This window comes from Pseudophryne corroboree, chromosome 12 (genome assembly GCF_028390025.1).
Source record: "Pseudophryne corroboree isolate aPseCor3 chromosome 12, aPseCor3.hap2, whole genome shotgun sequence".
Taxonomy (NCBI): Eukaryota; Metazoa; Chordata; class Amphibia; order Anura; family Myobatrachidae; genus Pseudophryne; species Pseudophryne corroboree.
In genome coordinates, this window is record NC_086455.1 from 125,144,388 (window position 1) to 125,168,908 (window position 24,521).

The 24,521-nt window shown below is 47.9% G+C and overlaps 1 protein-coding gene across 4 annotated transcripts in view; it reads left to right on the forward strand.

Moving 5' to 3' along the window:
* The window catches only part of AP5M1 (adaptor related protein complex 5 subunit mu 1), an 82,726-nt gene extending 73,266 nt beyond the window's left edge, over window positions 1-9,460 (forward strand). For all 4 annotated transcript variants that reach the window (XM_063947981.1, XM_063947980.1, XM_063947979.1 and 1 more), the window contains exon 9: window positions 9,237-9,460. In XM_063947981.1, coding sequence (XP_063804051.1) covers window positions 9,237-9,319 — 83 coding nt within the window. In that variant the 3' untranslated portion in view covers window positions 9,320-9,460. The remainder of the gene's footprint in view (window positions 1-9,236) is intronic.
* Window positions 9,461-24,521: the final 15,061 nt, after the last annotated feature.

A 24,521-nucleotide genomic window follows, 5' to 3' on the forward strand; every position in this document is an offset into this window, starting at 1 on the left:
AACAAGTACATTTGGGTACCTTAGTTTCATGTGGAGACTTTATGTTCCATCATTTTGGCCATGGAGCCAGGGGATTATATGGTATCCCTGGATATCCAGGATGCTTACCTACATGTTCCTATAGCACTGTCCCATCAGTGCTATCTCAGGTTCGCTCTCCTCCAACAGCATTTTCAGTTCCAGGCCCTACCTTTTGGGGGGGGTGGTATGGAAGGTAGATAGTTACTAGGTCGACCACTATTGGTCGACAGTAACTAGGTCGACAGGGTCTCTAGGTCGACAGGTCAAAAGGTCGACATGAGTTTTTAATGGGGGGGTTTGTGTCATTTTCTTCGTAGAGTGACTGGGAACCCCAATTAGTGCACCGTGTCCCCTTGCATGGATCGCTTCGCTTGCCATGCTACGGGCAGGGTGCTTTGCTTCGCTCGGGAACAGATTACCCTTCCAATCGTAGTCCACGTGGATCGTTGAGTATGAAAAAGTTCAAAAAAAGAAAAACATTGTGAAAAACTCATGTCGACCTTTTGACCTGTCGACCTAGAGACCCTGTCGACCAGTAGTGGTCGACCTAGATAGTGTCGACCTGGAGACCGGATCCCCTTTTGGGTTAGCCCCAGAGTATTTACCAAAATTATGGTGGTAATGGCATCTTATCTCCGCCAGCAGCGGATAAGAATTTTTCCATACCTCGACGATATTTTAATCCTGCCAGTCTCAGGAATTGCTCCTGTGTCATCTGCAACAGACAATAACGTGTCTGCAGAAGCACAGATAGCTTATAAATTAGCGATATTGTCTCTGGTCCCGTCACAGCGGATGTCTCACTTGGGAGCTGTACTGGATTCAAGCCTTCAAAGAGTATTTTTACCTCTGAACAAGATATCCTAAGTTCAGTCAAGGATTCAGGAGCTGCTACACAGTCAAAGGGTATCCATTCACGCAGCAATGCGTGTGATGGGATTGATGGTGTCAACATTCGACATGGTGGAGTATGCTCCGTTCCACTCGAGGCCTCTGCAGTAACTGATCCTTGCCAAATAGAATGGGTTTCATCATAAAAACGCAGACTATGGTCCTTACGGTGGAAGTAAGGCGGTCGTTAGCCTGGTGACTACAGACATCCCATCTGGACAAAGGGAGACCCTTTTGGATATCAGATTGGGAAATTCTGACAACAGATGCCAGTCTCCAGGGCTGGGGAGCAGTGTCAGGAAGGTTTTGTTTCCAGGGGCAATGGACCAAGGAAGAGGTTTTGTTTCCAGGGGCAATGGACATCCTTTGGGGAAAACCAGTTCAGATCCGCTCGGAGAATGCGATGGCAGTAGCGTACCTCAACCATCAGGGAGGAACTCGCAGCCAAAAAGCTATGAAGGAGGTAAGTCACACACTAAAGTGGGCAGAACTTCATCATCCAGCCTTGTCCGCAGTGTTCGTTCCGGGAGTCCTAAACTGGGAAGCAGATTTTCTCAGTCGACACACCATTCAGGCAAGCAAATGGGCTCTACACCCGGAGGTCTTCCAGACTCTAGTCGACAAGTGGGGATTGCCAGCGATAGATCTCATGGCGTCCCGTCAGAACAACAAAGTTCTCGCATACAGATCAAGAACAAAGGATCCCAGAGCAATTTTTCTGGATGCCCTGTCGGTGAGATGGGACTTTCATCTGGCCTATGTGTTTCTTCCAATCACCTTATTACCCAGGGTGGCGAGAAAGATAAACCAAGGAAAGGGTGCCGTGATACTAATAGCTGCGGCTAGGCACAGAAGACATTGGTACTCAGATCTGCAGAGAATGTCAATGGATGCTCCATTCCTGCTCCCTCAACGTCCAAATCTACTGATGCAGGGTCCTTGTCACAGACATCTGGATCGACTGTCTTTGACGGCATGGCTCTTGAGACCTCTATCCTGAAGTCAATAGAATTCTCACAACAGGTAATTCAGACAATGCTCAGAGCAAGGAAACCTTCCTCAGCTCGAATTTATCGCCGAATATGGCAAACCTATATTCATTGGTGCAATGAATGGAAAATGGACCCTAGGTCTTTCAGAGTTTCCAGGGTTTTAGCATTCCTTCAGGCAGGAATGGATAAAGGTTTGAAGGTGGCTTCCTTGAGAGTGCAAGTGTCAGCATTGACGGTATGGTTCCAAAAGAAAATTGCCAACTTACAGGATGTGCATACGTTTTTCCAGGGATGCTGCGCATTCGACCTCCTTTTGTTCCTTCTACAGTGCCTTGGGACTTAAGTTTAGTCCTAAAGGCCCTTCAAGTTGCCCCATTTGAACCACTTAATAAAGTGGATCTTAAATGGTTGACAGCTAAAGTTCTCTTTCTACTGGCCATGGCGTCAGATAGAAGAGTGTCATATTTTTATATCCAGATAGAGCGGTTCTCAGAACTAAATCTGGGTATCTTCCCAAGGTGGTGTCTAAATTTCACCTTAACAAAGAAATTGTAGTCCCGGCTTTCCAGGAACCGGGCCTTTCTGCGGGAGATGCATCGCTGGACGTGGTCCGTGCCTTAAGGATCTACGTGGATCATACCAGTGCCATCAGAAAGACAGATTCTCTCTTCATTCTCTACGGATTTCACAAGAGAGGATGGCCTGCAAGCAGACACTGGTGAGGTGGCTTCGGATGAATATTTCAGAAGCATATTCTCACGCTGATCTACCTGTTCTGTCTAATGTCTCTGCTCTCTCTACTCGTAAGGTACGTCCATCATGGGCAGCACAACGTGGTGCTTCAGCAGAACAGATATGTAAGGCAGCCAAATGGTCTTCCATTAACACATTCATTAGACATTATGCTGTGGATACCTTTGCCTCTCAGGACGCTGAATTCGGGCGAAGGATTCTCCTGTCCAATCAGGAACGTCCCCACCACTAAATTGCTTTGGGAAATCCCAATGTTATCCTGTGGACCCTGCCAGAGAAATATAAGTTATGGCAAGAACTTACCGTTGATAACTGTATTTCTCCTAAGTCCACAGGGATCCCACCCTGACGCACCTGATTTGAGGATCCTTTTACTCACTAACCTCTTCCTTCTTGTACGGAATGGTGTGCATGTGTGTTCTTCTCGCCTGACTAGGGCTACCTATTATGCTGCTGCCCTTAAGCTTTTGGAAAAAACTGATTTGTCTGAGCCAGTAGGCAGGGATATATGGACGGGCCCGTTGCATGCTTGGAGGCTGTAAAGCTTTGATCGATTGGTGCAAATCCGCTGTCGCTTCATCATATCCCAATGTTATTTTGTGGATCCTGTGGACTATGGAGAAATACCGTTATCAACGGTAAGTTCTTACCATAACGTATATAGTTTCACCAAACACCATCCAAGGGGATTCACCAAATAGAGAACGAGGGAGGCTACCAACGCGTTTAATCAATGAGACTTTGTCAAGGGTGTATATATACAGTATAAATGTATCTGGAATCTAATTCGACAAACTGTTGCTGTGGTTCTCCTGCTTGGGGAGAACAGTGGAACAAAGCTGGTGAGGATTGTTGGAGGTTTACATGTTTTCTGTTCCTGCTTAGTAACACCTTCTGCCATTTACATTTGTTTTTTCTCTAACGTCCTAGTGGATGCTGGGGACTCCGTAAGAACCATGGGGAATAGACGGGCTCCGCAGGAGACAGGGCACTCTTAAGAAAGAATTAGGACTACTGGTGTGCACTGGCTCCTCCCTCTATGTCCCTTTTCCAGACCTCAGTTAGAATCTGTGCCCGGACAGAGCTGGGTGCACTTTAGTGAGCTCTCCTGAGCTTGCTAATAAGAAAGTATTTTGTTAGGATTTTTTATTTTCAGAGAGATCTGCTGGCAACAGACTCTCTGCTACGTGGGACTGAGGGGAGAGAAGCAAACCTACTAACTGCGGATAGGTCGTGCTTCTTAGGCTACTGGACACCATTAGCTCCAGAGGGATCGAACACAGGAACTCACCCTTGGTCGTCCGATCCCGGAGCCGCGCCGCCGTCCCCCTCGCAGAGCCAGAAGACAGAAGCCGGCGAGAGAAGCAAGAAGACTTCAAAATCGGCGGCACATTAAAACCGCACACTCCGGTCACTGTAGGGTGCAGGGCGCAGGGGGGGGGCGCCCTGGGCAGCAATTGAGTACCTCCTGGCATAAAAGAGCATATATACAGCTGGGCACTGTATATATGCATGGGCCCCCGCCATTATTTTACACAAAATCGCGGGACAGAAGCCCGCCGCTGAGGGGGCGGGGCTTCTTCCTCAGCACTCACCAGCGCCATTTTCTCTCCACAGCTCCGCTGAGAGGAAGCTCCCCAGGCTCTCCCCTGCAGAATCACGGTAGAAAGAGGGTAAAAAGAGAGGGGGGGCACATAAATTTAGCGCAAAATCACTAATACAGCAGCTACTGGGTAAACACTAAGTTACTGTGTAATTCCTGGGTTATATAGCGCTGGGGTGTGTGCTGGCATACTCTCTCTCTGTCTCTCCAAAAGGCCTTGTGCGGGTTCTGTCCTCAAATAGAGCATCCCCTGTGTGTGTGGTGTGTCGGTACGATTGTGTCGACATGTTTGACGAGGAAGGCTATGTGGAAGCAGAGCAGGTGCAGATGAATGTGGTGTCTCCGCCGACGGCGCCGACACCTGATTGGATGGATATGTGGAAGGTGTTAAATGATAATGTAAACTCCTTGCATAAAAGGTTGGATAAAGCTGAAGCCTTGGGACAGTCAGGGTCTCAACCCATGCCTGATCCTACAGCGCAGAGGCCGTCAGGGTCTCAGAAGCGCCCACTATCCCAGATTGTTGACACAGATATCGACACGGATTCTGACTCCAGTGTCGATGGCGATGATGCAAAGTTGCAGCCTAAAATGGCTAAAGCCATCCGCTACATGATTATAGCAATGAAGGATGTATTGCACATTTCAGAGGTAAACCCTGTCCCTGACAAGAGGGTTTATATGTTTGGGGAAAAAAGGCAAGAAGTGACTTTTCCCCCTTCACATGAGTTAAATGAGTTATGTGATAAAGCTTGGGATTCTCCTGATAGGAAAGTGCAGATTTCCAAACGGTTACTTATGGCGTATCCTTTCCCGCCAACGGACAGGTTACGCTGGGAATCCTCCCCTAGGGTAGACAAAGCTTTGACACGCTTATCTAAGAAGGTGGCCCTGCCGTCACAGGATACGGCCTCCCTAAAAGATCCTGCGGATAGGAAGCAGGAAGGTATCCTGAAGTCCGTTTATACACATTCAGGTACCCTACTGAGGCCGGCAATTGCGTCGGCCTGGATGTGTAGTGCTGTAGCAGCATGGACAGATACTCTGTCTGAGGAACTTGATACCTTGGACAAGGATACTATATTACTGACCCTGGGGCATATAAAAGACACTGTCCTATATATGAGGGATGCCCAGAGAGACATTTGCCTACTGGGCTCTAGAATATATGCAATGTCAATTTCTGCCAGAAGGGTCCTGTGGACTCGGCAATGGACAGGTGATGCCGACTCAAAAAAGCACATGGAGGTTTTACCTTATAAGGGTGAGGAATTGTTTGGGGACGGTCTCTCGGACCTAGTTTCCACAGCTACGGCTGGGAAGTCAAATTTTTTGCCATATATTCCCTCACAACCTAAGAAAGCACCGTATTACCAAATGCAGTCCTTTCGATCGCAAAGAGGCAAGAAAGTCCGAGGTGCGTCTCTTCTTGCCAGAGGCAGGGGTAGAGGAAAGAAGCTGCACAATACAGCTAGTTCCCAGGAACAGAAGTCCTCCCCGGCTTCCACTAAATCCACCGCATGACGCTGGGGCTCCACAGGTGGAGCCAGGAGCAGTGGGGGCGCGTCTTCGAAATTTCAGCCACCAGTGGGTTCGCTCACAGGTGGATCCCTGGGCTCTACAGATTGTGTCTCAGGGATAAAAGCTGGAATTCGAAGTGATGCCCCCTCACCGTTACCTCAAATCGGCCCTGCCAGCTTCCCCCATAGAAAGGGAAGTAGTGTTAGCGGCAATTCACAAATTATAACTCCAGCAGGTGGTGGTACAGGTTCCCCTCCCTCAACAGGGAAGGGGTTACTATTCCACAATGTTTGTGGTTCCGAAACCGGACGGTTCGGTCAGACCCATATTGAATTTAAAATCCCTGAACATTTACCTGAAAAGGTTCAAGTTCAAGATGGAATCGCTCAGGGCGGTTATTGCGAGCCTGGAAGAGGGGGATTTTATGGTGTCTCTGGACATAAAGGATGCTTACCTGCATGTCCCCATTTATCCACTTCATCAGGAGTACCTCAGATTTGTGGTACAGGACTGTCATTACCAATTCCAGACGTTGCCGTTTGGTCTGTCCCCTGCACCGAGAATATTTACCAAGGTAATGGCGGAAATGATGGTGCTCCTGCGAAAGCAAGGAGTCACAATTATCCCATACTTGGACGATCTCCTCATAAAGGCGAGGTCCAGAGAGCAGTTGCTGATCAGCGTAGCACACTCTCGGGAGGTGTTACAACAGCACGGCTGGATTCTGAATATTCCAAAGTCGCAGCTGATTCCTACGACGAGACTGCCCTTCCTGGGCATGATTCTGGACACAGACCAGAAGAAGGTGTTTCTCCCGGAGGAGAAGGCCCAGGAGCTCGTGACTCTGGTCAGAGACCTCTTGAAACCAAAACAGGTGTCGGTGCATCAATGCACGCGAGTCCTGGGAAAGATGGTGGCGTCATACGAAGCCATTCCCTTCGGCAGGTTCCATGCGAGGAACTTTCAGTGGGATCTGTTGGACAAGTGGTCCGGATCGCATCTTCAGATGCATCGGCTGATCACCCTATCCCCCAGGGCCAGGGTGTCTCTTCTGTGGTGGCTGCAGAGTGCTCACCTTCTCGAGGGCCGCAGGTTCGGCATACAGGACTGGGTCCTGGTGACCACGGATGCAAGCCTCCGAGGGTGGGGGGCAGTCACTCAGGGAAGAAACTTCCAGGGGCTGTGGTCAAGTCAGGAGGCTTGTCTGCACATCAATATCCTGGAACTAAGGGCCATATACAACGCCCTGAGTCAAGCGGAGCCTCTGCTTTGCAACCAACCGGTGCTGATTCAGTCAGACAACATCACCGCAGTGGCTCATGTAAACCGCCAGGGCGGCACAAGAAGCAGGGTGGCGATGGCAGAAGCCACGAGAATTCTTCGTTGGGCAGAGAATCACGTGCAAGCACTGTCAGCAGTGTTCATTCCGGGAGTGGACAACTGGGAAGCAGACTTCCTCAGCAGGCACGACCTCCACCCGGGAGAGTGGGGACTTCATCAAGAAGTCTTCACACAAATTACAAATCGATGGGAACTGCCACAGGTGGACATGATGGCATCCCGCCTCAACAAAAAGCTACAAAGGTATTGCGCCAGGTCAAGAGACCCTCAGGCGATAGCTGTGGACGCACTAGTAACACCGTGGGTGTTCCAGTCGGTCTATGTGTTTCCTCCTCTTCCTCTCATACCCAAGGTGCTGAGAATCGTAAGAAAAAGAGGAGTGAGAACAATACTCATTGTTCCGGATTGGCCAAGAAGGACTTGGTACCCGGAACTGCAAGAAATGCTCACAGAGGACCCATGGCCTCTGCCTCTCAGACAGGATCTGTTGCAACAGGGGCCCTGTCTGTTCCAAGACTTACCGCGGCTGCGTTTGACGACATGGCGGGTCCTAGCGGAAAAAGGCATTCCGGATGAAGTTATTCCTACGCTGATAAAGGCTAGGAAGGACGTGACAGCAAAACATTATCACCGTATATGGCGAAAATATGTTGCTTGGTGTGAGGCCGGGAAGGCCCCTACAGAGGAATTCCAGCTGGGCCGTTTCCTTCACTTCCTACAGTCGGGAGTGACTATGGGCTTAAAATTAGGGTCCATAAAGGTCCAGATTTCGGCACTATCCATTTTCTTTCAAAAGGAACTGGCTTCTCTTCCTGAGGTTCAGACATTTGTAAAGGGAGTGCTGCATATTCAGCCCCCTTTTGTTCCACCAGTGGCACCTTGGGATCTTAACGTGGTATTGAGTTTCCTGAAATCTCACTGGTTTGAGCCACTTAAGACCGTGGAGTTAAAGTATCTCACGTGGAAAGTGGTCATGCTATTGGCCTTAGCTTCGGCTAGGCGTGTGTCAGAATTGGCGGCTTTGTCATGTAAAAGCCCCTATCTGGTTTTCCATATGGACAGGGCAGAATTACGGACTCGTCCGCAATTTCTGCCGAAGGTGGTGTCATTTTTTCATTTGAACCAACCTATTGTGGTGCCTGCGGCTACTCGTGACTTGGAGGATTCCAAGTTAATAGATGTAGTCAGGGCTTTGAAGATTTATGTAGCCAGAACGGCTGGAGTCAGGAAAACTGACTCGCTGTTTATCCTGTATGCATCCAACAAGCTGGGTGCTCCTGCTTCAAAGCAAACTATTGCTCGCTGGATCTGTAACACGATTCAGCAGGCTCATTCTGCGGCTGGATTGCCGCATCCAAAATCTGTAAAAGCCCATTCCACAAGAAAGGTGGGCTCTTCTTGGGCGGCTGCCTGAGGGGTCTCGGCATTACAGCTTTGCTGAGCAGCTACTTGGTCGGGTTCAAACACGTTTGCAAAATTCTACAAGTTTGATACCCTGGCTGAGGAGGACCTTGTATGTGCTCATTCTGTGCTGCAGAGTCATCCGCACTCTCCCGCCCGTTTGGGAGCTTTGGTATAATCCCCATGGTCCTTACGGAGTCCCCAGCATCCACTAGGACGTTAGAGAAAATAAGATTTTACTCACCGGTAAATCTATTTCTCGTAGTCCGTAGTGGATGCTGGGCGCCCGTCCCAAGTGCGGACTTCTTCTGCAATACTTGTATATAGTTATTGCTTAACTAAGGGTTATGTTATGTTTGCATCAGGTTGTCTGATGCTCTGTTGTTGTTCATACTGTTAACTGGGTAAGTTATCACAAGTTATACGGTGTGATTGGTGTGGCTGGTATGAGTCTTACCCTGGATTCCAAAATCCTTTCCTTGTACTGTCAGCTCTTCCGGGCACAGTTTCCTTAACTGAGGTCTGGAGGAGGGACATAGAGGGTGGAGCCAGTGCACACCAGTAGTCCTAATTCTTTCTTAGAGTGCCCTGTCTCCTGCGGAGCCCGTCTATTCCCCATGGTCCTTACGGAGTCCCCAGCATCCACTACGGACTACGAGAAATAGATTTACCGGTGAGTAAAATCTTATTTTTTCCCCTTTGTATTATTACAGCTCGGGAGCTCATCTCTGCTGACTACTATATATGGAACTCCAAGGCTCCAGCACCTATTGTATGCAGGTCATTCTTTGATTAAGTTCCACCAATGACTACTTGCTCACTAATGCTTCAGAATATTTTCTCATCACATTATTTAAAAGAGCTACAAAACAGAAAAGTACTCTCTCTTTTTCTGTGGTACTCAGCCTACCGTTAAATAAAACGTTATTTTCAATTAGGGGTGCGCACCATGCCATTTTTCGGGTTTTGTGTTTTGGTAATGGATCTGAATCTCTTCGAGTTTTAGATCTGGATTGGTTTTGCCAAAACCCCCCTTGCGGGTCTTGGTTTCGGATCTGTGTTTCTCTAACGTCCTAGTGGATGCTGGGGACTCCGTAAGGACCATGGGGAATAGCGGCTCCGCAGGAGACTGGGCACAGCTAAGAAAGAATTAGGACTACCTGGTGTGCACTGGCTCCTCCCACTATGACCCTCCTCCAGACTTCAGTTAGAATCCTGTGCCCGGCCGAGCTGGATGCACACTAGGGGCTCTCCTGAGCTCCTAGAAAGAAAGTATATGTTAGGTTTTTTATTTTACAGTGAGATCTGCTGGCAACAGACTCACTGCAGCGAGGGACTAAGGGGAGAAGAAGCGAACCTACCTAACTGGTGGTAGCTTGGGCTTCTTAGGCTACTGGACACCATTAGCTCCAGAGGGATCGACCGCATGGAACCGGCCATTGGTGTTCGGTCTCGGAGCCGCGCCGCCGGCCCCCTTACAGAGCCAGAAGCAAGAAGAAATCCGGAAAATCGGCGGCAGAAGACATCAGTCTTCACCAAGGTAGCGCACAGCACTGCAGCTGTGCGCCATTGCTCCTCATACACACTTCACACTCCGGTCACTGAGGGTGCAGGGCGCTGGGGGGGGGCGCCCAGAGAAGCAATAAATACACCTTGGCTGGCAAATATATCACAATATATAGCCCCAGAGGCTATATATGTGATAAATACCCCTGCCAGAATCCATAAAAAAGCGGGAGAAAAGTCCGCGAAAAAGGGGCTGAGCTATCTCCCTCAGCACACTAGCGCCATTTTCTCTTCACAGTGCAACTGGAAGACAGCTCCCCAGGCTCCCCCCTGTAGTTTTCAGGCTCAAAGGGTTAAAAAGAGAGGGGGGGCACTAAATTTAGGTGCAATATTGTTTATACAAGCAGCTATTGGGGGAAAAATCACTCAGTTATAGTGTTAATCTCTGCATTATATAGCGCTCTGGTGTGTGCTGGCATACTCTCTCTCTGTCTCCCCAAAGGACTTTGTGGGGTCCTGTCCTCAGTCAGAGCATTCCCTGTGTGTGTGCTGTGTGTCGGTACGGCTGTGTCGACATGTGGGATGAGAAAGGTTACGTGGAGGTGGAGCAGAGGCCGATAAATGGGATGTCGTCCCCTGTGGGGCCGACACCAGAGTGGATGGATAGATGGAATTAAACGACAATATCAACTCCTTACAAGGCTGGATGACGTAAAACAGCTGTGGGACAGCCGGCTTCTCAGCCCGCGCCTGCCCAGGCGTCTCAAAGGCCATCAGGGGCTCAAAGAATCGCCCGTTACCTCAGATGGCAGACACAGATGTCGACACGGAGTCTGACTCCAGTGTCGACGAGATTGAGACATATACACAATCCACTAGGAACATCCGTTACATGATCTCGGCAATAAAAAATGTGTTACGCATTTCTGACATGAACCCAAGTACCACATAAAAGGGGTTTTATTTTTGGGGAGAAAAAGCAGCCAGTGTTTTGTTCCCCCACCAGATGAATGAATGAAGTGTGTAAAGTAGCGTGGGTTCCCCCAATAAGAAACTGGTAATTTCTAAAAAGTTACTGATGGCGTACCCTTTCCCGCCAGAGGATAGGTCACGTTGGGAGATATCCCTTAGGGTGGATAAGGCGCTCACACGTTTGTCAAAAAAGGTGGCACTGCCGTCTTAGGGTACGGCCACCTTGAAGGAGCCTGCTGATAAAAAGCAGGAGACTATCCTGAAGTCTGTATATACACACTCAGGTTATATACTGAGACCTGCAATCGCCTCAGCATAAATAGTGCTGCTGCAACGTGGTCTGATACCCTGTCAGATAATATTAATACTCTAAGACAGGGAAAATAGTTTGCTAACATAGAGCATATTAAAGACGTTGTCTTATATATAAAGGATGCACAGAGGGATATTTGTCGGCTGGCATCCAGAATTAATGCAATGTCCATTCTGCCAGGAGGGTATTAGAAACCCGGCAGTGGACAGGTGATGCTGCCTATAAAAGGCACATGGAGACAGGTGCGGTAGGGGCGCGTCTCGGGAACTTCAGGGACCAGTGGGTTTGCCCACAGGTGGATCCCTAGGTACTGCAAATAGTATCACAGGGATACAGGCTGGAGTTCGAGGCGACTCCCCCTCGCCGTTACCTCACCTCAGCCTTGCCTGCTGCCCTCGGAGAAAGGTAGTACTGGCGGCAATTCACAAGCTGCACTTCCAGCAGGTGAAATCTAGGTACCCCTCCTTCAACAAGGCCGGGGTGACTATTCCAAAATGTTGTGGTACCGAAACCAGACGGTTCGGTGAGACCCATTCTAAAATTGAAAGCCTTTAACACTTATATACGAAGGTTCAAGTTCGAAATGGAATCGCTCAGGGCGATTATTGCAAGCCTGGAGGGTATCACTGGACATCAAGGATGCTTACCTGCATGTCCCTATTTACCCTTTTCACCAGGAGTACCTCAAAATTGTGGTACAGGATTGTCATTACCAATTCCAGACGTTGCCGTTGGTCTGTCCCCGGCACCGAGGTATTTACCAAGGTAATGGCCGAAATAATTATCCCATACTTGGACGATCTCCTTATAAAGGCGAGGTCCAGGGAGCAGTTGTTCGGCGGAGTAGCACTATCTCGGGAAGTGCTACAACAGCACGGCTGAATTCTGAATATTCCAAAGTCGCAGCTGGTTCCTACGACGCGTCTACTGTTCCTGAGTATGGTTCTGGACACAGAACAGGATAAAAAGGGTTTCTCCCGGAGGAGAAGTCCAAGGAGTTGTCGTCTCTAGACAGAGACCTCCTAATACGTATACAGGTGTCGGTGCATCAATGCACGCGAGCCCTGGGAAGGATGGTAGCTTCTTACGAAGAAATTCCATTCGCCAGGTCCCATTCAAGGATTTTCCAGTGGGATCTGTTGGACATGTGGTCCGGGTCGCATCTTCAGATGCATCGGCGGATAACCCTGTCTCCAAGGGCCAGGGTGTCGTTGTTGTGGTGGCTGCAGAGTGCTCATCTTCTAGGGGGCCGCAGATTCGGCATACAGGACTGGGTCCTGGTGACCACGGATGCCAGCCTTCGAGGCTGGGGGGCAGTCACACAGGGAAGAAACTTCCAAGGCTATGGAAAAGTCAGGAGACTTCCCTACACATAAATATTCTGGAACTAAGGGCCATTTACAATGCCCTAAGTCAGGCTAGACCCCTGCTTCAACACCGGCCGCTGCTGATCCAGTCAGACAACATCACGGCGGTCGCTCATGTACACGACAGGGCGGCACAAGAAGCAGGATGGCGATGGCAGAAGCCACAAGGATTCTCCGATGGGCGGAAAATCATGTGTTAGCACTGTCAGCAGTGTTCATTCCCGGAGTGGACAACTGAGAAGCAGACTTTCTCAGAAGACACGACCTCCACCCGGGAGAGTGGGGACTTCATCCAGAAGTCTTCCAAATGATTGTACACCGTTGGGAAAGGCCACAGGTGGACATGATGGCGTCCCGCCTCAACTAAAAGTTACAAAGATATTGCGCCAGGTCAAGGACCCTCAGGCGATAGCTGTGGACGCTCTGGTAACACCGTGGGTGTACCAGTCGGTGTATGTGTTCCCTTCTCTGCCTCTCTTACCCAGGGTAATGAGAATAATAAGAAGGAGAGGAGTAAGAACTATACTCATTGTTCCGTGTTGGCCAAGAAGAGCTTGGTAACCAGAACTCCAAGAAATGATCTCAGAGGACCTATGGCCTCTGCCGCTCAGACAGGACCTGCTGCAGCAGGGGGCCTGTCTGTTTCAAGACGTACCGCGGCTGCGTTGACGGCATGGCGGTTGAACGCCGGATCCTGAAGGAAAAGGGAATTCCGGAGGAAGTTATCCCTACGCTATTTAAAGCTAGGAAAGAAGTGATCGCTAACCATTATCACCGCATATGGCGGAAATATGTTGCGTACTGTGAGGCCAGGAAGGCCCCAAATGAGAAATTTCAGCTAGGTCGATTTCTGCACTTCCTACAGTCAGAGGTGACTATGGGCCTACAATTGGGTTCCATTAAGGTCCAGATTTCGGCTCTATCGATTTTCTTCCAAAATGGAACTGGCTTCACTGCCTGAAGTTCAGACATTTGTCAACGGAGTGCTGCATATTCAGCCTCCTTTTGTGCCTCCAGTGGCACCGTGGGACCTCAACGTGGTGTTAGGTTTCCTAAAGTCACATTGGTTTGAGCCACTCAAAACCGTGGATTTAAAATATCTCACGTGGAAAGTGGTCATGCTTTTGGCCTTTGCTTCGGCAAGGCGGGTGGCAAAATTGGCGGCTTTGTCATGCAAAAGCCCCTATTGGATTTTCCATATAGATAGGGCAGAATTGAGGACTAGTCCCCAGTTTCTTCCTAAGGTGGTATCAGCTTTTCACTTGAACCAACCTATCGTGGTGCCTGCGGCTACTAGGGACTTGGAGGACTCCAAGTTACTGGACGTAGTCAGGGCCTTGAAACTTTGTTTCCAGGACGGCTGGAGTCAGGAAGACTGACTCGCTGTTTATCCTGTATGCACCAAACAAGATGGGTGCTCCTGCTTCAAAGCAGACTATTGCTCGCTGGATTTGTAGCACAATTCAGCTTGTGCATTCTGTGGCTGGCCTGCCGCAGCCTAAATCTGTAAAAGCCCATTCCACGAGGAAAGTGGGCTCTTCTTGGGCGGCTGCCCGAGGGGTCTCGGCTTTACAACTTTGCCGAGCTGCTACTTGGTCAGGGGCAAACACGTTTGCAAAATTCTACAAATTTGATACCCTGGCTGAGGAGGACCTTGAGTTCTCTCATTCGGTGCTGCAGAGTCATCCGCACTCTCCCGCCCGTTTGGGAGCTTTGGTATAATCCCCATGGTCCTTACGGAGTCCCCAGCATCCACTAGGACGTTAGAGAAAATAAGATTTTACTCACCGGTAAATACATTTCTCGTAGTCCGTAGTGGATGCTGGGCGCCCGTCCCAAGTGCGGACTGTCTGCAATACTTGTATATAGTTATTGTTAACTAAAAGGGTTATGGTTGAGCCATCTGTTGAGAGGCTCTGTTATATTTCATACTGTTAACTGGGTATAATATCACGAGTTATACGGTGTGATTGGTGTTGCTGGTATGAGTCTTACCCGGGATTCAAAATCCTTTCCTTATTGTGTCAGCTCTTCCGGGCACAGTATCCTTACTGAAGTCTGGAGGAGGGTCATAGTGGGAGGAGCCAGTGCACACCAGGTAGTCCTAATTCTTTCTTAGCTGTGCCCAGTCTCCTGCGGAGCCGCTATTCCCCATGGTCCTTACGGAGTCCCCAGCATCCACTACGGACTACGAGAAATAGATTTACCGGTGAGTAAAATCTTATTTTTTTCAAAAAAAGAATCAGAACAGCTAAAATAACAGAATTTGGGGGTGTTTTTGTTCCTACCGTATTATTAACCTCAATAACATTGATTTCCACACATTTCAGTCTATTCTGAACACTTCACAGCTCACAATATTATTTTTAGGCCAAAAGGTTGCACCGAGGTAGCTGGATAACTAAGCTAAGCAACAGAAGTGGGCGGCACAAACACCTGGCACATCTAGGAGTGGCACTGCAGTGGCAGACAGTGTGGCAGTTTTAAAAACTATGTGCAAAAATGCTTCAAAGAGCGTATAATGCAAAGAAAAGAGGTGCAAGATGGAATTGTCCTTGAGCCCTCCCACCCACCCTTATGTTGTATTTATTAAACAGGACATGTACAGTTTAACAAACCAATCATTTCAGCGACAGGGACTGTCACTTGTGGCTGAAATTATCAGTTTGGTTGGACCCCTACAAAACAAGCTGGCAGTGGGCAGTGCACAAACTGGCTTTAGTACTTTCAGTAGGCATGGTGTCATCAGCATTCGATTCCTCACCCCCATCAGTGTGTACATCCTTTTCTTCACAGACTATAACTTCGTCCCTGCTGGAATCCACTTTTTTGAGGTAGTTGCTGGTAAATGTCATTTTGGCAAACATCATCTTTTCCACATTTTGGGGAAGTAACCTCCTACACCGATCACTGACGAGGTTCCCGTAGGCGCTAAGAACTCTTTCTGAGTACACACTTGAGGGTGGGCAACTTAAGTAAAACAAAGCCAGTTTGTGCAAGGGCCTCCAAATTGCCTCTTTTTCCTGCCTGTATTGAAACGGACTGTCTAACATGCCTTTTGGATGCTATCACTGAAATAATCAGCAACCATTCTTTGAATGGTGACAACATACATATGCTTCATATGGTACAGCAACAGTGTCACACAAATGTGTCAGAAATATATTTTTGCTCTGGATCACACAGAGGATATATCATATATAGCAGTAGTGTACAGCAGCCGCAGTACTAGTAGTCACTGAGTGACGCACCAATAAAAAAATTTTTTTGCTTTGGATCACATACAGAGGATATAAAGCAGTTGTGTACAGCAGTACTAGTAGTCACTGATACCCCTTTCACATCACACTAAAAACCCGGTATCGACACGGCATATTGCCGTGTCGAAACGGGTCCGTGTGCGATGTGAAAGGTCCTTTGGTGAATTAGCGGGTCGCCTGACCCGGTAATTCAACCCGGTAAAAAAGAAGGGTTATTACCGGGTTGATTACCGGGTCAGGCGCAGTGTAAATGGGAGCCGTTCCGATGCGATACGGCTCCCATTCACAGCAGAGGCGGCGCAGGAGATGAGCTCATCTCCCGGCGCCGCCTCCACCCCTGCTGCTGCTGCGCCCTCCCCTGCTATGACAACCGACCCGGTATATTGCCGGGTCGGAAAGCCAGCAACGGAGCGCAAATGCCGGATCCCACCCGGTAAGTACACGTTTCTCTTACCGGGTAGGATCCGGCATTTGCGATCTGAATGCAGCATGAGTGATGCACCAATAGAAATATATATATATAGAGATATATAGACAAAAGGATCCTTTGTGAAAGGAAACACAGGCGGCACTCCAAGGTCTTGTTAAATAGATTTGTATTGAAAAATTACAACATGGTGCAGAAGCAGCAACGTTTCAAGACCATTACGGTTTTTTCATCAGGCTGTGCATCATAAATAGTGATACAAGTGACTAAACAGTGCTAATATGTGCTTACCTGTGTTAAATACCTGTGTGTGCAGCGTGCGGTGTCTCTCGGAGTCCCGGGCCGTCTGTTTCCGGGTGCGTCAGCAAGTCGCTCCGTTCGTGACGTCATGGTTGCTGGGCAACCCGATCAAGCCTCAGGACCCGTTACGCCGGGAGAACCTAGAGTATAAAAATAAATAAAGATCAAGCTTCAATGTTCCAAATGCTTATAAATAAGCTTGAATGTTAATGATAAGTGATTGAAAATAAAGTGAATGTGAGATTAAAAATTACAATTAAAAACTAAAGGTACAGATGCTCTACCATAATAAGCTACCTAGGTGATGCAAAAAATACGTTATTGAAGTATATACTTAATAACAATCTACTTCTATTCATAATTACAACGTTTATATTATAGGAGCATAATTTTAATTAATATGGTGAGCTATTTCAAGTTAGGAAAGTGTTCCAGGTGAATTTTTCATTTAATCCATTGGGTGCCAACGCTCCCAACAGGAATATCCATTTAGATTCACATTTGGTCAGGAGTTTTTGACGGTCGCCTCCTCTTGTCAAGGCTGGGATATGATCTATGATTTTGCAACGAAGATCAGACAGACGATGTCCATGTAGTCGGTAGTGTCTCGCTACTGGTTTATCTATATTTTTGCCTTCTAGCGCTGCTTTAACTGCCGATCTATGGAGGGCCATACGATCACGTAGATTGCGTATAGTTTGTCCCACGTAAGTGAGACCACAAGGGCATGTGATAGTGTACACAATATATGATGTAGTGCACGTCACTACATGTTTTATTTTATAATTATGTCCGGTTTGTTGGTTGACAAAGAAATGTCCTGGATCCATATATTTACAAGTGGTGCAAGATATGCACCTATAACATCCTGTTTTTTTGGTGATGATACCCAATGATGTTGCATTCATTTGTGCGGTGATGTTGGTTTTTACTAATCGATCTCGAATGCTTCGGCCTCTTTTATAACTGGGCATGATACGGGTGTTTTTAAATACTGGTAAATCTTTGTCTCCTGTGACAATTGGCCATAGGGCCTTGGTTGCTTGTGGGATCACTGCACTGGCTGTGTTAAATGTTGTCACAAAGGGTATTTTGATTCTGTCATCCTGTTTCTTTTTCTGTGTAGGTTGCAGCAGTTGTTCACGTGGCATATGCAGCACTGTGTTTTTAATTTCTAACAGCTCTCTGTAGTGATATCCTCTGGAAGCAAATTTATCCACCATATGTGACAGTGCTTGTTCTAGATCTTCTAGATTACTTGAAATGCGTGCTGCCCTAATCATTTGTGATCGTGGTAGCCCTTTGATCAAGGCAGGTGGATGACAACTACTATGTAGTAACATGGTGTTCCGGTCTGTATTTTTGATATATAAAGATGTTCTGAGTTTACCTTGATGGATGCTTATGGTGACATCTAGGTAATTGATACTGGACGTACTGAATTGATGAGTAAATTTTATGGGGTTATCCATATTATTGATGTTGGAGATCAATAAAGTTAAAGTTGGTAACGGACCCGTCCACACGATTAGAAGATCGTCGATATATCTTGTGTATAATGAAATTAATTGTGTGACATCTGGATCCGAAAAGAAGAAAATTTGTTCTTGTTGAAACATATACACATTGGCAAAAGAAGGGGCCACGTTCTACCCCATGGCGCAGCCCTTGGTTTGAACATAGTACTGACCATTGTGTATAAAATAATTGTTAACCAAAGTACTTTTTAACAACTGTAAAAATAACGAAATAGGGATGTCTGAAAAATTATGTTTATGTAAAAATAATTCCATAGCTTTAAGACCTCCTTCTTGAGGGATCACTGTGTATAAGTTTTTTACATCTAATGTACACAGTATGATATTTTCTGGAAGTTGGGGTAAAGACTGTAGTTTGAGTAAAAGTTGTGTGGTGTCTTTTAAGAAAGTAGGCTGTTTTAAAATGAATGGTTGAATAAGGCCATCCAAAAATTTGGACACTGGTTGCAGCAATGACCCTCTTGCTGAGATGATGGGGCGAGGGGGTGGATTACAGATATCTTTATGTAGTTTTGGTACAGTATATATTACAGGAGTGATAGGATGTTCTGTACTTAATGCTTTAAATATCCTGTTATTGATTTGTTGTGTATCATAGGCTTGTTTTAGGATACTATCCAGTTGTGTTTTATACTTATCCGTTGGATTAGTGGGTAATTTACTGTAGGTGGATGTATCTGACAACAGCATATCAATATTTTTTATGTATGTGTCAGTGTCCTGCAGCACTATGCCTCCTCCTTTATCCGCTGAACGGATTATGATGTTGTTCAAAGACGATAATTCATTGAGGGCTTGATGTTCTTGTTTAGTGAGATTAGAGCAAATTTTGGGTTTTGCTCCATGATATTTATTCACCGATTCGTCTAGGAGTCTATTGTAGGTTTTTAAGGAGGGGTTCATGGATGCCGGATCAAAGGAAGATCGTTTATGGATTAATTGATATTTTGACTCCACTTCAGATGTTGATGTTTGATGCTGAAAAAATTCTTTTGTTTTTAGCGTTCGATAATGACCGTAGAGATCAATTTTCCAATTGAGGTCATTGTGGTATGTAGTGGGAACGAATAATAATCCTTTGTTCAGGACTGCTGATTGCGCTGTAGTTAAAGAGTGGGAGGATAGATTAAACACTATTTCTTCTTTTTTATATTTGTTGGCGGTTTGGTAGATTCTTTGATTTTGACCACCTCTCCTGGTTCTTCTGTTGAATGATGATCTGCCCTGGTTCTTGAAGCTCGATCTAAAGGGATCTCAGATGTTTTAGAAGGGTCATCAGAGTCATTGATATGGAAATCGCTGTCACTATTAGATTGGGAGCGTTGTCTGAAGTTAGTGTTTCTAGTGTCACGTCTGTCTCTCCATGATACTTTCGAGCGCGATCTGGAGCGGCCAGGAATAAAATCAGTGCCACTGAGCCATCTGTATACTCTGAATTCTTCATAATCTGTTTGTACAGTGATGAGTTTTTTATTTTTAAATTTCTCTGACGTCCTAGTGGATGCTGGGACTCCGTCAGGACCATGGGGATTAGCGGCTCCGCAGGAGACAGGGCACAAAAATAAAAGCTTTAGGACTAGGTGGTGTGCACTGGCTCCTCCCCCTATGACCCTCCTCCAAGCCTCAGTTAGGTTTTTGTGCCCGTCCGAGCAGGGTGCAATCTAGGTGGCTCTCCTAAAGAGCTGCTTAGAAAAAGTTATTAGGTTTTTTATTTTCAGTGAGTCCTGCTGGCAACAGGCTCACTGCAACGAGGGACTTAGGGGAGAAGAAGTGAACTCACCTGCGTGCGGGATGGATTGGCTTCTTAGGCTACTGGACACCATTAGCTCCAGAGGGATCGAACACAGGCCCAGCCATGGAGTCCGGTCCCGGAGCCGCGCCGCCGACCCCCTTGCAGATGCCGAAAAGTGAAGAGGTCCAGAAACCGGCGGCAGAAGACTTTTCAGTCTTCATGAGGTAGCGCACAGCACTGCAGCTGTGCGCCATTGTTGTCAGCACACTTCACACCAGCGGTCACTGAGGGTGCGGGGCGCTGGGGGGGGCGCCCTGGGCAGCAATGATAATACCTTGTTCTGGCTAAAAATACATCACATATAGCCCCTGGGGCTATATGGATGTATTTAACCCCTGCCAGGTCTCACAAACACCGGGAGAAGAGCCCGCCGAAATAGGGGGCGGGGCCTATCTCCTCAGCACACAGCGCCATTTTCCTGCACAGCTCCGCTGCGAGGAAGGCTCCCAGGACTCTCCCCTGCACTGCACTACAGAAACAGGGTAAAAAAACAGAGAGGGGGGGCACTTTTTTGGCGATATTGATATATTAAGCTGCTATAAAGGAAACAACACTTCTGTAGGGTTGTTCCTATATATTTATAGCGCTTGGGTGTGTGCTGGCAAACTCTCCCTCTGTCTCCCCAAAGGGCTAGTGGGGTCCTGTCTTCGATAAGAGCATTCCCTGTGTGTCTGCTGTGTGTCGGTACGTGTGTGTCGACATGTATGAGGACGATGTTGGTGTGGAGGCGGAGCAATTGCCGGTAATGGTGATGTCACCCCCTAGGGAGTCGACACCGGAATGGATGGCTTTGTTTATGGAATTACGTGATAATGTCAGCACGTTACAAAAATCAGTTGACGACATGAGACGGCCGGCAAACCAGTTAGTACCTGTCCAGGCGTCTCAGACACCGTCAGGGGCTGTAAAACGCCCTTTACCTCAGTCGGTCGACACAGACCCAGACACGGACACCGAATCTAGTGTCGACGGTGAAGAAACAAACGTATTTTCCAGTAGGGCCACACGTTATATGATCACGGCAATGAAGGAGGCTTTGCATATCTCTGATACTGCAAGTACCACAAAAAGGAGTATTATGTGGGGTCTGAAAAAACTACCTGTAGTTTTTCCTAAATCAGAGGAATTGAATGAAGTGTGTGATGAAGCGTGGGTTAACCCTGATAGAAAACTGCTAATTTCAAAGAAGTTATTGGCATTATATCCTTTCCCGCCAGAGGTTAGGGCGCGCTGGGAAACACCCCCTAGGGTGGATAAGGCACTCACACGCTTATCAAAACAAGTGGCGTTACCGTCTCCTGAAACGGCCGCCCTCAAGGATCCAGCTGATAGGAGGCTGGAAACTACCCTGAAAAGTATATACACTCATACTGGTGTTATACTGCGACCAGCCATCGCCTCAGCATGGATGTGCAGTGCTGGGGTGGTTTGGTCGGATTCCCTGACTGAAAATATTGATACCCTGGATAGGGACAGTATTTTATTGACTATAGAGCAATTAAAGGATGCTTTTCTTTATATGCGAGATGCTCAGAGGGATATTTGCACTCTGGCATCGAGAGTAAGTGCGATGTCCATATCTGCCAGAAGAAGTTTATGGACGCGACAGTGGTCAGGTGATGCGGATTCCAAACGGCATATGGAAGTATTGCCGTATAAAGGGGAGGAATTATTTGGGGTCGGTCTATCGGATTTGGTGGCCACGGCAACAGCCGGGAAATCCACCTTTTTACCTCAGGTCCCCTCCCAACAGAAAAAGACACCGTCTTTTCAGCCGCAGTCCTTTCGTTCCTATAAGAACAAGCGGGCAAAAGGACAGTCATATCTGCCCCGAGGCAAAGGAAAGGGTAAGAGAGTGCACCAAGCAGCTCCCTCCCAGGAGCAGAAGCCCTCCCCGGCTTCTGCAAAGCCCTCAGCATGACGTTGGGGCTTTACAAGCGGACTCAGGGGCGGTGGGGGGTCGACTCAAGAATTTCAGCGCACAGTGGGCTCACTCACAGGTGGACCCCTGGATCCTGCAGGTAGTATCTCAGGGTTACAGGTTGGAATTCGAGAAGTCTCCCCCTCGCCGGTTCCTAAAGTCTGCTCTGCCAACGTCTCCCTCAGACAGGGCGACGGTATTGGAAGCCATTCACAAGCTGTATTCTCAGCAGGTGATAGTCAAGGTACCCCTCCTACAACAGGGAAAGGGGTATTATTCCACACTATTTGTGGTACCGAAGCCGGACGGCTCGGTAAGACCTATTCTAAATCTGAAATCTTTGAACCTGTACATACAAAAATTCAAGTTCAAGATGGAGTCACTCAGAGCAGTGATAGCGAATCTGGAAGAAGGGGACTTTATGGTGTCCCTGGACATCAAGGATGCTTACCTGCATGTCCCAATTTGCCCTTCACATCACGGGTACCTCAGGTTCGTGGTGCAAAACTGTCATTATCAGTTTCAGACGCTGCCGTTTGGATTGTCCACGGCACCTCGGGTCTTTACCAAGGTAATGGCCGAAATGATGTTTCTTCTGCGAAGAAAAGGCGTATTAATTATCCCTTACTTGGACGATCTCCTGATAAGGGCAAGGTCCAGAGAACAGCTGGAGGACGTAGTAGCACTAACCCAAGTAGTGCTGCAACAGCACGGGTGGATTCTGAATTTTCCAAAATCTCAATTGACCCCGACGACACGTCTGCTGTTCCTGGGAATGATTCTGGACACGGTTCAGAAAAAGGTGTTTCTTCCGGAGGAGAAAGCCAGGGAGTTATCCGAACTTGTCAGGAACCTCCTAAAACCAGGAAAAGTGTCTGTGCATCAATGCACAAGAGTCCTGGGAAAAATGGTGGCTTCTTACGAAGCGATTCCATTCGGCAGATTCCACGCACGAACTTTTCAGTGGGATCTGCTGGACAAATGGTCCGGATCGCATCTGCAGATGCATCAGCGGATAACTTTGTCTCCACGGACAAGGGTGTCTCTTCTGTGGTGGTTGCAGAGTGCTCATCTGTTAGAGGGCCGCAGATTCGGCATACAGGACTGGGTCCTGGTGACCACGGATGCCAGTCTGAGAGGCTGGGGAGCGGTCACACAGGGAAGAAACTTCCAGGGAGTGTGGTCAAGCCTGGAGATGTCTCTTCACATAAATATACTGGAGCTAAGAGCGATTTACAATGCTCTAAGCCTGGCAAAACCCCTGCTTCAGGGTCAGCCGGTGTTGATCCAGTCGGACAACATCACGGCAGTCGCCCACGTAAACAGACAGGGCGGCACAAGAAGCAGGAGGGCAATGGCAGAAGCTGCAAGGATTCTTCGCTGGGCGGAAGATCATGTGATAGCACTGTCAGCAGTGTTCATTCCGGGAGTGGACAACTGGGAAGCGGACTTCCTCAGCAGACACGATCTACACCCGGGAGAGTGGGGACTTCATCCAGAAGTCTTCCACATGATTGTGAACCGTTGGAAAAAACCAAAGGTGGATATGATGGCGTCCCGCCTCAACAAAAAACTGGACAGGTATTGTGCCAGGTCAAGAGACCCTCAGGCAATAGCTGTGGACGCTCTGGTAACACCGTGGGTGTTCCAGTCAGTGTATGTGTTTCCTCCTCTGCCTCTCATACCAAAAGTACTGAGAATTATACGGCAAAGGGGAGTAAGAACGATACTCGTGGCTCCGGATTGGCCAAGAAGAACTTGGTACCCGGAACTTCAGGAGATGCTCACGGAAGATCCGTGGCCTCTACCTCTAAGACGGGACCTGCTTCAGCAGGGACCGTGTCTATTCCAAGACTTGCTGCGTTTGACGGCATGGCGGTTGAAAGCCGAATTCTAAGGGAAAAAGGCATTCCGGAAGAGGTCATCCCTACCCTGGTAAAAGCCAGGAAGGAGGTGACTGCACAACATTATCACCGCATTTGGAGAAAATATGTTGCGTGGTGTGAGGCCAGGAAGGCCCCGACGGAGGAATTTCAACTGGGTCGATTCCTACATTTCCTGCAAACAGGATTGTCTATGGGCCTCAAATTAGGGTCCATTAAGGTTCAAATTTCGGCCCTGTCGATTTTCTTCCAGAAAGAATTGGCTTCAGTTCCTGAAGTCCAGACTTTTGTAAAAGGAGTACTACATATACAGCCCCCGGTTGTGCCCCCAGTGGCTCCGTGGGATCTTAATGTAGTTTTGGATTTTCTCAAATCCCATTGGTTTGAGCCACTCAAATCGGTGGATTTGAAATATCTTACATGGAAAGTAACCATGCTACTGGCCCTGGCTTCAGCCAGGAGAGTGTCAGAATTGGCGGCTTTATCGTATAAAAGCCCATATCTGATTTTCCATTCGGACAGGGCAGAACTGCGGACGCATCCTCAGTTTCTGCCTAAGGTGGTTTCAGCGTTTCACCTGAACCAGCCTATTGTGGTGCCTGCGGCTACTAGCGATTTGGAGGATTCCAAGTTGCTGGACGTTGTCAGGGCATTGAAAATATATATTTCAAGGACGGCTGGAGTCAGAAAATCTGACTCGCTGTTTATACTGTATGCAC